The sequence below is a fragment of the Bradysia coprophila genome, unplaced genomic scaffold (genome assembly GCF_014529535.1).
Source record: "Bradysia coprophila strain Holo2 unplaced genomic scaffold, BU_Bcop_v1 contig_138, whole genome shotgun sequence".
In the NCBI taxonomy this organism is placed as follows: Eukaryota; Metazoa; Arthropoda; class Insecta; order Diptera; family Sciaridae; genus Bradysia; species Bradysia coprophila.
In genome coordinates, this window is record NW_023503409.1 from 4,614,699 (window position 1) to 4,628,532 (window position 13,834).

Genomic DNA, 13,834 nt, shown 5'->3' on the forward strand with positions numbered 1-13,834 from the left:
AAGCAACTGATCAATCTCTCTGATTGAAAAATAATTTAAATATTTTAATTCTAATTTAAAAAGCAAAACTCAGTTGAACCTTTTTTCCGACTGGACCTCATGGCAGGGACTATTTTTGAGAATTTTGAGAATTCTTTGAGAAATTTGTGAAATATTTCTTTAAATTTCTCAAAATTTTACAATTTTTTTTTTCTTACTCTTCTGAATAAAATTTATTTACTTACCAGTAGCATATACCCAAGGCTGTATACTTTGGGGAGGTCACGCAGATACAGATACGCGGGTGACACACCACACTTGATGATAAAATGGCCGATTTCATACAAAAATTCACCTTCTGTGATGATTCTCATCGCTGTGATGATGTGGTGAACTTTTTTTTGTATGTAAAATCATCAGACGTGGTGTGTTCCCGCGTATCTAATAAAATGGCGGTCTGCGTGACCTCCCCATAGTTTACAGCCTTGCATATACCAACGTAATCTGAAACATTGAAGTGCTTATCATTCATACGGCTAACAGCCGCTCGTAGTATGAAAGAGAAAGTGTCTATTGCGAATTATCCCATAGATGAGAATGACATGTGAAATTGTTTGTAAACAAACGATGAAGTATTTGTGATAATAACTTTTGACGAAATTCTCATTAGAATTAATTCATTTATTGTTACCAATACGTGTAATTGTGATACTAAGATTAATATGTACATGTTTTTTGTAGCCAGTGAAAATGCTAACGATTAGTTGGCGAAATATCTGGTTAAATTAAAAAAACAAATTGAGCTCACGAGCAAACATCCAAAAATTTTCCGACAAGCACATTCAACCCCAAAAAAAATAAATTATGAAAATTAACTTTGTTACGTGCCTAACGATGTAGACAATGTATTAAACGTTTTAGGAACTGATTTAGACAGCTAGTTTTGATAAATACTTGAAAACTGAATATCGAAGGCTTTAATTACTTCTTCTTACTCTTTTTCGACTGTACGAGTTCTCTGGTTACTTTTTTGTCTGTCTGCACATAAAATTACATTGTTAAACCATGTTTTAAGCTTTCAAAAATTTGAGAATTTTTTTAGAATTTTGAGAAGTCCGATTTCTCAAGAATAGTCCATGCCTCAGAAGTACTCAAAATGTCCCGTTTTGATGTATTTTTACTAAAATCGCTGCAGATTTAATGAAAATACTTAATAAATGTTACAATTTAGCTGGAATGTCCCATATAAGCATCGGTAAAGTAGAAACATTAAGTTATGTGCGCAACAATGAAATCCTGACCTGTCAAGTTATCATATTACATGCATACATGTAACAAAATTAAGAAGATTTTGAAATACGAAATAGTTACGAGTATTTGGTATTCCATATTTTGCACACATAAACGAAACTACATTCGGAACAAAAATTTCCGTTGATTAAATATAATAGTTGCAAAAGTGCAACGACGAAATGAACGACCAATCGAACGAGCTATAACTCCATAATATCGAAAGTCATGTTAAAATTTAAAATCTGTCTGAAGAATTTGCGAATTAACTCTTTTGGTACTTCGCCCTCCAGTGCGTAGACATTAATGAGTTTTTCGATGGTTTTCGTATCAATAAGTTTCAGAGAAAAATTGTTTATGAAAATCGGGTGAGTAGTTCCAGAGATGCAAGTCCGTCTTAGTCTGCAATTTTGAATTTATAATGTGGTCGACCTTTCACCAACCACCAATAGAAAAATTTAATTGTGGTGCACAATATTTCAGCAATTAATAACGTAGAGAAACTCAAGACCTTTATGAAGTGATGAAGATAATCGGAAATACTAACTAAGCGAAACAGTACCAACCTTCCAGAGTTGTCACTCAAAACAACTAGTTTATTTCAAACTTGGAATCAACGTATTATAATCAAATAGTGACATAGGAGCATGGCACTACTCCAACGTCGGTATTATCTATAAGTCCGAATGCCCCGAATGTTAGGTCAACAATTCTTCCTTGCACAAAAGGACCTCTGTCGTTTATTGTAACGTCGACGCTTCTTCCGTTGTTCTTATTCGTCACACGTATGCGAGTGCCAAATGGTAACGTTTTGTGAGCAGCTTTCATTGCAAATCTATCAAAAGTTTCACCAGACGGTAATACATAGCCGGGAGGTATTTCTCCTTCAGCACCATACCATGAACATTGTCCAGACTCTGAATGAAAATTAAGGTTTGATGCTTGACATACGTTCCGATTATCTATCTGAAACAATAATACCCTGAGCCTGAACTGGTGGACTAGCTGATCCTCCTGGACAGCAATAATACATATCACCGTTACTACAAGGTTGGATATTTGTTTGATGCCAATCACTACTAGGAAAACAGCCCCGTTCAGCCCACGAATTCGGTTGGCAACCAGACCACCAACATTGTGACTTCACACCTACTGCACAAATTAATAAAATACCGAAAATAGGAAAATTCATAATGGAATTTCTTTTCGAATGATGTACTGCGGTTTGAAGTGGGTAATTTGTTGCTTTTATACTAATGCAAAGATGGAAAGGAAATTAAGTGACGCAAATGAAACTCCGTCAAAAAGGTTTTTGTAATCTGTTTTCGAGAGCGACACATTGGAACATTGAAATACAAGTTAGGATTTACGAAACTGCCACATTTTCTATACCCGGGTAAAAAAGAAAGTCTCAAAAATTCAAAAGACAAAAGATTTGACCGTGAGTATACATTTTCGAAATTTTGAGACTTTTATTTTCACTAGGGTATCCAGGTAACTCCCAGTTCAATACATTTAATACTTCCCTTCTGCATCTGGAATTATTGGAGTATTTTAGGGTAGTCATGCGATCGACAACAACAATAAACGTTGAGCTTTTGCTAGTGTTGCCTTAATATAGCGAAATGAATTATATTAATATTAAAGTAACAGATTCTGAAGAAGATATATCTTACACAAATGAAGTAACAGTTTCAAAAATGAACTCGCTGTATTTTAGTTAGTAGTAATAATCTATTGTAGACTGAACATTTTCATTAGACATAGTTGCATCACTTAAGTTGAACGTAATGCGACCAATCCGTAATTCCGAGTAAAACATTTTATTGTGTTTATGTTAAGTGGATGTGTCAGATTCTTTGTTTTTCGATAGCATTGCAAACACCACCTTTACAACTGTTAGATCGCAATTTTTTATGAGTTTCAAAGAAAAATGCTTATGCAATTAATATTATACCTGGAATAAGATTATGGACCCTATTTGGAAGTAATCGAGATAAGATCCTTCCGAAAATTTTGCATTGAAAATGTTTTTTGTTAGGAAAAAGCTTAGTGAACCAACCCAAATTTTGTGGATTCTTAGATTATGATAATTTAGTAAATAAGGTGGTAAAACTGATGCACATCCATACGTAAATTAGGCATGAACAGAACTAAAGTAAATTAAAATTAAAACGATCGATTCTGAGTGTATCGTGATTTGAAAGCCAGTTCACGTCGTATAAGTGCGGTCGAAATTCAAAATGGAAAGTGCGGAGCAAGGTTTTGAAAGAACAGGTTAAGACACATCTGAGTTGATCACGAAGGCGGTGACACACAAATTTTGACAAATAGATGCTATTTATTGAACATACTCAATACAGATTGTTTGAAATGTTAACCTGATAAAAACTATTTTTTTTCTTCAAGTTGACATTTCAAACAATCTGTAATGAGTATGTTCAATAAATACAAGGAAGCGTTGAAATGTATTTTTCGGTTCACTTTTTCATCGAATCGTTCACTTAAAATTCAAATTTTTGGCACACTTACGGCGTGAGTATGGTCTTACTTGCCGACCATTTGAACTGTTTTTATATCATTTGTAAGGTTTATTTTCTGTAACGTTTTCAATGCACACGCAGAAGCTAGACTTAATGAGTATAAACGTATGATCACAAGTTCAATACACTGAATCCCATACTTGTTTTCAAATCCCTATACGCCTCACGATACGCTAAAAATCTTCATAAAAGATCAATTTATTTTGCCTGTCTGTATTATCTGTTGGAACAAAATGAAAACTCCTAAACACTGATGAATGTACCGAAGCAGAAAGTTCCTATGAGAAATTCCAAATAGAAGTCCGTTCAGAATTTCTGCTACTGTCTCTTAGCTGAAGATACTATTTATTGATTAGAACTTGATCAAAGAATATTTAAGAAAAGGTATCGTAACATCTCCTTGCTTTGAGTGTCCAATATTTTAGTTAACGAAAAGTTCATCTAAGTAAAAAGAAGGCTCATTTTCCAAAGAAAAAATTATGCTCTGGCGCTTTGGTCACCAAAGTTTGGTGCAGTGCTCATTTGTAGATACTTTGTTCTATTCAGCTGATTTGTGTACTGTGTAGACAGAGAGGGATTCTTTTGAATTTCGACTGGCCGAAATCGGCACTATTTTTTCCGGGACTTTTTTACATATGCCTAGTTAGGCCTTGGTGCCTAGGCCCCAAAACCAGTCTCAGATATTTTTGATCTTCCATACCTGGTTGGTTGTAAGTGGCCAAAAGTCGAAAAATGGGGTTTCGTAGTCCGGATTTCATTTCCGGAAGGTGACGAGGACACGGGCTTGTGTGGGTTCGTTGGAAAGCTGAGGTCAAATACTCCTGGGGCAAATATTAATTTCATAAAATTTGCTGATTATCGGACGAAAATATGACTTCCGGAAAATTTCTCGAAATCAAAGTAACCTCGGTGAACTTTGATGAGTTCTGTGGCCTCACTAATGCAATTATTTGATTAAATTATTACTTATTATGAATGTGGAGGACCTCAGCTTTACAGCGATACGCATACGAAACCCCATTTTTCGACTTTTGGCCACTTACAACCAACCAGGTAAGGAAGATCAAAATATCTGAGACTGGTTTTGAGGCCTAGGCACCAAGGCCTAACTAGGCATATATAAAAAAGTCGTGGAAAAAATAGTGCCGATTTCGGTCAGTCGAAATTCAAAAGAATCCATCAGAATATTTCGTTGATTTCAAACGTAAAGGTTACCTTTTTTAATTTTCGCCATTTGCCTGATTTTCAAGTAAATTTGATTTCTTTATTCAATTTTGTTGAATGCATACTATGCAGGTATATACACCATTCATTATACAGTTTTCATTTATTGTTTACTAACATTGTAGTAATATTAGGTACCTAAGTTTAACGTTCCGCGACCTACTTATTATACCTATATAAAGTACATAGCATTCGAGAGAGAAACTGAACGTTCATTGTTGATATGTGTGCGGTCGTGACGTCGTCGTGATAAGAAAGTAAATGTGATATTAGGTATCAGTGCCGCATCTAACATATTCAGAGCCCTGGATCAGTCAGCTCTTTAGCATCTCTGTTCTTGATCAACATAATTAGGCAAGTTTTTTTGTCGTAGAAATTCTGTTTTTCCTTGTCTCTCCATCACATTGCATTTTTCCAATGCCTTGGACCACGGTCCAATTGGTCTGTATGAAGATGCGGCACTGATAGATAACATCATAATCATTCACATGTTGAATTTTTGATGCACTCACATTTAATCGCTATTCAATGAAGATTCTTCATTCATTTGTCTCGTTTTTGTGTTAATTCATACAAAGTATAATGGAAACTATTCCTGTGCTTGATTTTAATCGTATTTCAACGAAAAATGGAAGACGTCCGTCACGCGAAGATTGGACATTCGTAGCTGGTGAACTTGATAAAGCATTGAGTACAATTGGATTTGCATACGTAATTAATCATGACATTGATCAAGTTAAGGTCTGTGATAAATAGCAAAGAAAGTACGAATTTGACACAATTCAATTATTTATTGACATTATTTGGAGCAGATATCGAAGGCTTTCGAAAGATCGAAATGTTTCTTTGAACAATCGACTGAGTTGAAACAAAAATATCTTAAGAATACAACAAAATCTCATCATGGATACGTAAATCCAGGACAAGAAATGTAAATTAAGTGATAGACTTACAATGATTAAATAATTTTGGTGTGCCGATATAGCAACAGCTGGTTTTGTATCAGCTGGTGAACGTTGTGGTCATTGTTTACTTTGTGTTTATCTTGTTGTTCTCTATATATGCATGTGTGTGTGAGACGGGTAACAAGCGATAAATGCAGATCGTAATCGTGCTAACAATGATATAGGCACCAGCTGATACAAAATCAGCTGTTGCTAGATCGGTACGCCGAAATTATTTAATCATTGTGTCATTGTACGGATATCTGACCGAATTTTTGTTTAGATTGCATCCGGGTTCTGGGCATGAAATTCGAGAGAGTTACGATTTCGTCACGGATCCTAAGAAATTTACAGTTTGTGAAATCGAGAATTTTGATTCAGCAAATATGGAACTGAAAAATGAATGCAGGCCCGTTATAAAGAAAATATTAAAAGCGTTGGCAATATCGTTGGGATTGGACGATGAGGAGTTTTTCGTTGATAATTCAAAGAATATTGACGATTATACTAATGTATCCTATTCCGCCTTTCGTACCATATACTATCCACAAATTGGTAATGATGTCGCTCCCAATACAGTGCGATGTGGAGAGCACTCTGATTATGGTATTTTAACGATATTATTCCAGGACGATGTTGGAGGCCTGCAGGTATACGAAAATTCGAAACACGAATCTTCTAAAACATTTAATTAATTTAAAAACGCATTAAGGTTCGAACTGTTGATCAGAAATGGATATCAGCAACACCGATCCCCGGATCCATTTTAATCAATACCGGAGACTTGCTGGAATTTTGGTCTAACGGTTACTTTCCTGCCACGGTAACTTATTTGGATTTCGATTGATTGAATTTTGTGAACATAAAAAAATGTTTCATAGAAACACCGCGTTCTTATACCGGAAGCTGAAATAAAGAAAAAGACACCAAGACAATCCATTGTGTACTTCCACCATCCCGACAATTCAGCTATAGTTACACCACTAGGTGCGAAAAACCCTATCGACAAAAATGAATATGGCTCAATAAATGCTGGTGATTATGCACAACAGCGATTAGATAGTACGTACAAATACTAACGGGTGCATTTGTATTGTTCGTACCACTCAAATGTAAAAGTTATTTGTATGCTTGCTAAGAGGACCGAAAGTAAAGCTGTCAATTCGCGGGGCGAAAGCTTTCGCTTTCGCCCCTTCAATCGACATTTCTTTACTTTCGGTCCTCTTAGCAAGCATACAAAACTTAATACGTAACTCTTTCGGCCTACTCAATCGATACGTAAATAACTATTGTTTTCAATTTTCAAATAAGAAATTTGTAAACTTTTCTTATCGGAATTAACAAATAAATAAATGTAAATCTTGCTTAATGCACTTAGTGTTTTCGACAGAAATGCAATACAATTTTTCTAGTCATTGAACCCAAAATTAAATTTATTGTAATGTCAGAACCAAGGAATACATTCTAAGATAGAAAAATGATTTGAGGTAATTCTACTTTCGTTCCTGATATTCCATGTACCAAAATCACAGATCAATATGAAATTTAGACATCTCATTTCAAAAGATAGGTTGTTTTTGACTCTCTGCTGTCGATTTCGCATATTTAAGGCCAGTTCATACTCGCATACATTTTTGCGATATATGCGACCATGAACTGGCCTTAACGTTTAATTTACATTTTTGCACATTTTCATCAAATTTTTTTGCAAGCGAAAAGTCACAAAATCAACATCGGGGAACCTGGACAATCCGTCACGAACTCAAAAAACATATTTTAGACTTGATCGATTTTGTTATATAATCTGCGAAGTCTGGAGATTAGATTACCATATGGAATGTACCCAACGTTTTACGAACAAAATGTTCAAAAATCGATCTGGCGGCAGCACTACATGATGGTTTAAAAGAAATGTCTTCCATAAAATGATCAGGCGGACCATCTGAGATAATTTCTGGCTGAGCCTTAAAAAACTAAGACATTTTGTAAAAACCGCTAAACGCTACTGTCTACTCATATTTCTGTCGAATATTTTCGTTATGTGTGAAATTTGGTGATTCAGTAAATTTAGAGCGAAAGATTCTAATGATTCTAGTCTACATACTGACCCAACATACCGATTAGGTTAATCTCTTTGCTAAAGTCTACTACATTTACAATCTACAATCTACGTTAAGAAATTAACATCATTGGGACGACATTGGCGGGCAAATAAAATGAAATCGATAAAGTTAGTCACTTTTTACGATAGTACATAGTGTCAAATCTTGTACTTCAATTGTTTTAACATGAATTTTACTATATAACGCACCATATTACCTAGAGCTTGTCATTATTTTTGTCGTCGTTTTCGATAACATATCCGCATGTGAAAGGTTATGTTAGATAAGATGGTACAGGCATTATGTCAGTTCTAGAAATTCCGAAACTTAATTAATGAATATTAATGAAAAGGCATCGTTACGTCTCCTGATTGAGTGTCCAATATTTTAGTGAAGGAAAGAAGATTACTTCGGGAGTGATAATTTGAGCCTTTGGTTCGGTGCTATTTTGTAGATATTTTGTCCTGTTCAGCTGATTTGGGTGCAGTTTCCTTTTCTAATTTTCTTTTTTCAATTTTGTTGTATGCACTGCATCACAGCACAGCACTATCCAGTGCACCATTCTAAGGATTTATTTTTTGTTTATTAAACATTGTAGTAATATTAGGTACATACCTATAGTTCAACGTTCCGTCAACTACCTATTATACCATCGCAAGCGAGAGAGAAACTGAATGTTAATTTTTGAGGTGTGTGTGGTCCTGACGTCGTTGTGATGAGAGACTAGATATAATATTAGGCACAAGATAACAACATAATCATTCAAAAATGTTAAATATTTGATTCGCTCATATTTAATCGCACTTCAATGAAGAGTCATCATTCATTTGTCTCGTTTGTGTGTTAATAGATACAAAGTATAATGGAAACTATTCCTGTGCTTGATTTTACCCGGATATCAACGAAAGACGGTAGAGTGCCATCACGTGAAGATTTGATATTCATAGCTAGTGAACTTGGTAAAGCATTGAGTACAATCGGATTTGCATACGTAATTAATCATGGCATTGATCAAGTTAAGGTCTGTGATAAATAGCAAAGAAAGTATGAATATGACACAATTCAATTATTTATTGACATTATTTGGATCAGATATCAAAGGCTTTCGAAAGATCGAAATATTTCTTTGAACAACCGACTGAGTTGAAACGGAAATATCTTAAAGATAGATCAAAATCTTATCATGGATACGTAAATCCAGGACAAGAAATGTAAATTTTAACTTAAGTGATGTACTTATCTATGTTCGCTCATGCATGTCTGATCGATTTTTTTTTTAGATTGCATCCAAGTTCTGGACATGAGATTCGAGAGAGTTACGACTTCGTCAACGATCCTAAGGAATTCACACCTTGTGAAATCGAGAATTTCGATTCAGCAAATATGGAACTGAAAAATGAATGCAAGCCCATTGTCAAGATAGCATTGAGAGCGTTGGCAATATCGTTGGGATTGGAAAATGAAGAGTTTTTCGTTGAAAATTCAAAGAATCTTGACGATTATACTGCATCCTATTCTGATTTTCGTGCCTTATACTATCCACAAATTGGTGATGATGTCGCAGCCAATACAGTCCGATTAGGAGAGCATTCCGATTATGGCATTTTAACGATATTATTCCAGGACGATATTGGAGGCCTGCAAGTATACGAAAATTCAGAAGATTAATCTTCTAAAACATTTAATTAATTTAAAAACGCATTAAGGTCCGAACCGTTGATCAGAAATGGATATCAGCAACACCGATCCCCGGATCCATTTTAATCAATACCGGAGACTTGCTGGAATTTTGGTCTAACGGTTACTTTCCTGCCACGGTAACTTATTAGGAATTCGATCGATTGAATTTTGAGAACATAAAAAATTGTTTCATAGAAACACCGCGTTCTTATACCGGAAGCTGAAATAAAGAAGAGGATACCCAGACAATCCCTTGCATATTTCCATCATGCGGATAATTGTGCCATAGTTACACCACTAGGTGCGAAAAACCCTATCGACAAAAATGAATATGGCTCAATAAATGCTGGTGATTATGCACAACAGCGATTAGATAGTACGTACAAATACTAACGGGTGCATTTGTATTGTTCGGAACCACTCAAATGTAAAAATTATTTGTTTTCAATTTTCAAATAAGAAATTTGTAAACTTTTCTTATCGGAGTTAACAAATAAATAAATGTAAATCTTGCTTCATACACTTAGTGTCGTCGGCAGAAATGCAGTAAATTTTTTCTAGTCATTGCATCCAAGAAATCGGACAACTATGTACTAAACCATAATATCATCTATCAATAATGACGACAAAAGTCAATATTGTGCTCTAGTTGCTCTGGCTAGTCTTAACCAAGTGCATGTTTAAAAACAAGTGAAGTGAATCCTCTAAGAAAGCAGAGTCTATTGCAGATAAAGCGGAGAGATTTAACCATTATATAGATGTCTCAAAGAAAACTATTTATTTACCCCCCTTGCCTTTGAATCATTAGGTTGCATGGGACCATCAGAAACATAGAAATTTATTGACAAGTTGGGATCATTAATGAAGAGAGCATCAGGGGAGCCACGTTCCAAAGATTATCTGTTGTCGAAAATTTCTATTGCTATACAAAGAGGCAATGCGGCATGTATTCTTGGAACTTTAGGAAGTAATAGAGCAGACAATTTTTGTTTATTGTAATATTTGTTGATTGAAAAGATCGTTTTTTACTGACATGCGAGCAGTCTTTTTTTTTCGCTTTGAATAAATATATCCTTTTAGCGAAGTATTTCAATCTGTAGAAAATACTTGAAGCAATAATTGACCTTTGTCCAGCTTGTTATTTCAGTAATTGTGTTACTTTGTACAGTACGAGAAAAACAATAAGTCGCATTTTCAACGAATACAATTGGTGTTATTAAATCCACATGCGAAATACACGTAATAACACACATACGCATCTGTCCTAACATGTGGATTGAATAAGGGGAGTTGGATTGTAGTTGTAACTTGTTACCATAGAGGAAGACTATCTAGAAGATTACTTTTCCTCACCTATATCTAGAAATATGCAAAATTAAACGAAAACATCATTCAACAAATAACATGACGCGTTTATCTACATAGTCGATAAACTGTTTACACTTGAATAAACATAAAACAAACACGTGCTAGACCAACGCACTTCAAGCAAAAGTGGTACTCTAAATAGGGACTGAAACTTGACAGAGCTCCATACAAAATTTTACACTGTAAAAAGAGTGGGGATAAAATTTCGTACAAAAAGTTGGCAGCTGTCATAAATAGCACTTTTGCTTGAGGTGCGTTGGCTAGACTCGATGTTGATCCAAAACTATTTTTTAATACGAAATATTACAAAATGCTAAGGTTAATGAATGCTGGCGTTTGGTTTTGGAACCAATTTTTTTAAAAAGCTTTTCATTATTTGGACGAAGGAAGCATGATTAAAATTGCAGGAGTTACATCGAACTGTCAGACCAATTGAATAATGAATTGGGGTTTAAAATGCTCGATTTTTGTTCATATTATTGTAAACGTAGATTATCCGCAATTTATAAAAGAAAATGGAACAGTCCATTCGTCATTCGATGATCTTTTTGCGAGAAGGATTATTATTTCACCTCTAAAATCAGGTCTTTTTCTAACAATAATAATTTCGGATTGGTAATCAGTTATGACGAAAAGGGCCAGGCAGAGTGCCTTGCGAACGACCATATTATGCGTTTATTATTTGTTGATAGTCCTACTTACAACTTACATTGCAGATTGGTAATGGTCTTTATTTAGTAACAAAAAGTCGAAATCGAAAGTAAAGAGTGAATGCCCAAAATTGCCTTTAGTGCAATTATTAAACATTCGTGCGGTTCAACACGGCTGAACCATCTGATAATTACACCTGAAAATTTGACATCTCAAAAATGTCAAGGTTCACAACCCGCCTGAAGTAGTTGCAAAAGTAGTTGCAAAATTTGTAAAAGGAAAATGGTTCTTGCAACTTCTTTAGCAACTACTTCAAAAGGCTAGGTCCACATCATTCGCCGTTGTCTAGTTCTCTGTCTAGTTCGAACGCACAAAGGATAAAAAAAAGAATTGATCTCAAAACTCACTATAGTTCACTTCCATAAAATCCCCTTGAATTTTATGTGGAAACAGCACACTCGGCGATGTAGTTCTTGCGAACGAAGGAAGTCATGTTAATTTGTCAATTTAAAGCTAAACCACGGAAGTACCATGACAGAATAGTTATTTATGTCACCGAGTGATGACTGCTTTAAATGCCGTAGGCCGAGTGTGACAATACAGCACATCGTGTGCCTAAAAAAGCATTAGTTGCGTATAACGTTTTTCTCAACGAGTTTCATTTTTCGCACTGAGTCGAGAAAACAATATTCCATCTTTCTCAGCGAGTTATGATTTGGGCACCCTGTCAATCTACATCTGAAAATATTTGGAATTTATTGCCATAAAACTAAACGACAATGCGTATGATGTCTCCAATGCACTTTCTTAAACGTTTTTAAATTACCAGCCAACAATTTCTAGTTTCTTAATATGCATCTTATGTACGAATTGGTAATGCACGGGCACATGCTATTCTATATGAACACACCTAATGGCTAATCTGAAAATTTTCCCAAAATGAAATTAAAACAGAACGTTGTATACGCATAGTCGCATCTGTTCGTTTTAAGTGCAATAAAACAGAAAACTGTACTATTACAGGTAGTTAAAATGTGCTTAAATTTTGAGCCCCGAGTTTCAGTCAATTTGCGGACATGACTCACATCCCTAATTGATGGATGGAAGGGGTTTGCTTGACAATAATTTGTCATAAATACACGATCACCCATGACAGAATTCTTATTTAAAGTTTGGCAGTTGCCGTGTTAGGACCTACCAAGGAACCAAAAATCAGTTGTTGCTTTTTATTAAAAATTAAAATAATTTCGGTGGTGTACTGGTGCAGTGTTAATATATTTTAATAACCTTTTAGAGACGGCCACGACGTAATCATTCAATCTGTTAGTCGTTTGATAACAGGTCTTTTTCAAATAAATATGTCAGCTTCTAAGGAAGAAACGATTCGTAAAACATATCAGAGCTGAAATTTCCGGCTAAAGTATATGAATAGCAAAATCGCAAAGTTTAATTAAAAAATGATGAGCAAAATGTGTAAATTATATTCAGTTGGAATAAAAGGAACTTTTACAAGACTCGTGTTTTATTTTATATCGAGTCACGTGATTGTACCTCATATTCCGATTGAATTAAACTGCAAACGTCTGCTTTCGGCTATATACATTGTACCCATCGATATATAAGTGCGTTTCCATTATGTGACAAATTCCGTTCTGTTGATGTTAATTACTGATCCATCACTGGGCGAACTTTGTCAGGTAATAAAACGGAATTCATCGTACACTTGGTAAAAATAAACTTCACCAGCCAAATTATGATCATAACCGTATTCCAGATGTACGACATCGTCGATTCCAGAAGAGACTCCATCAAATAAATATCTCAGATTCTAAGGCTGCGAAAAATATCGGAGAAAAGATTCTGAAAACATATATCACAACTAACGTTGCCGACTAAAGTATTAGTAGGAAGGCAGCGTTGATTGTACTTTACAATCCGCTTGAGTTTAACTGTCAACGTCTGCTTCCAGCGATAAATTTTAAACGTTTCCTATTATGAGGCAAATTACGTTCAGTTGATGCTAATTACTTATTCATCACTGGGCTTCATTGGC

General features: G+C 35.0%; 3 protein-coding genes across 4 annotated transcripts; 2 read left to right on the forward strand and 1 right to left on the reverse strand.

The window, feature by feature from the left end:
* Positions 1 to 1,832: 1,832 nt before the first annotated feature.
* LOC119073659 (endolytic peptidoglycan transglycosylase RlpA-like) lies at positions 1,833 to 2,497 on the reverse strand. Its single transcript, XM_037179263.1, has 2 exons — positions 2,251 to 2,497; positions 1,833 to 2,186 (listed from the first exon to the last, which is right to left on the reverse strand). The coding sequence occupies exons 1-2, from the start codon at positions 2,459 to 2,461 to the stop codon at positions 1,897 to 1,899; spliced, it is 501 nt and encodes a 166-aa protein (XP_037035158.1). The 5' UTR covers positions 2,462 to 2,497; the 3' UTR covers positions 1,833 to 1,896.
* Positions 2,498 to 5,527: 3,030 nt separating this feature from the next.
* LOC119073584 (UPF0676 protein C1494.01-like) lies at positions 5,528 to 7,338 on the forward strand. Of its 2 annotated transcripts, XM_037179155.1 has the most exons (6): positions 5,528 to 5,777; positions 5,849 to 5,967; positions 6,264 to 6,630; positions 6,693 to 6,803; positions 6,862 to 7,056; positions 7,299 to 7,338. In XM_037179155.1, exons 1-6 carry the CDS (start codon positions 5,619 to 5,621, stop codon positions 7,299 to 7,301), a joined length of 954 nt encoding a protein of 317 aa, XP_037035050.1. In that variant the 5' UTR covers positions 5,528 to 5,618; the 3' UTR covers positions 7,302 to 7,338. The 2 variants fall into 2 exon arrangements, with proteins under 2 accessions (XP_037035050.1, XP_037035049.1); XM_037179154.1 differs by lacking the exon at positions 7,299 to 7,338 and having other exon boundaries at positions 6,862 to 7,080.
* Positions 7,339 to 8,789: 1,451 nt separating this feature from the next.
* LOC119073586 (UPF0676 protein C1494.01-like) lies at positions 8,790 to 10,176 on the forward strand. Its single transcript, XM_037179158.1, has 5 exons — positions 8,790 to 9,103; positions 9,175 to 9,293; positions 9,363 to 9,726; positions 9,789 to 9,899; positions 9,958 to 10,176. The coding sequence occupies exons 1-5, from the start codon at positions 8,945 to 8,947 to the stop codon at positions 10,153 to 10,155; spliced, it is 951 nt and encodes a 316-aa protein (XP_037035053.1). The 5' UTR covers positions 8,790 to 8,944; the 3' UTR covers positions 10,156 to 10,176.
* Positions 10,177 to 13,834: the final 3,658 nt, after the last annotated feature.

Excerpts from the sequence above, each read along its gene's own strand:
- LOC119073659 (XM_037179263.1), bottom strand. The coding sequence starts at position 2,461 with ATGAATTTTCCTATTTTCGGTATTTTATTAATTTGTGCAGTAGGTGTG. Across the intron at positions 2,187-2,250 it reads TCCACCAGTTCAGGCTCAGG|AGTCTGGACAATGTTCATGG; the intron begins GTATTATTGTTT and ends ATTTTCATTCAG.
- LOC119073584 (XM_037179155.1), top strand. The coding sequence starts at position 5,619 with ATGGAAACTATTCCTGTGCTTGATTTTAATCGTATTTCAACGAAAAAT. Across the intron at positions 5,968-6,263 it reads GTAAATCCAGGACAAGAAAT|ATTGCATCCGGGTTCTGGGC; the intron begins GTAAATTAAGTG and ends ATTTTTGTTTAG. Across the intron at positions 6,804-6,861 it reads ACGGTTACTTTCCTGCCACG|AAACACCGCGTTCTTATACC; the intron begins GTAACTTATTTG and ends AATGTTTCATAG.
- LOC119073586 (XM_037179158.1), top strand. The coding sequence starts at position 8,945 with ATGGAAACTATTCCTGTGCTTGATTTTACCCGGATATCAACGAAAGAC. Across the intron at positions 9,104-9,174 it reads ATGGCATTGATCAAGTTAAG|ATATCAAAGGCTTTCGAAAG; the intron begins GTCTGTGATAAA and ends TATTTGGATCAG. Across the intron at positions 9,900-9,957 it reads ACGGTTACTTTCCTGCCACG|AAACACCGCGTTCTTATACC; the intron begins GTAACTTATTAG and ends ATTGTTTCATAG.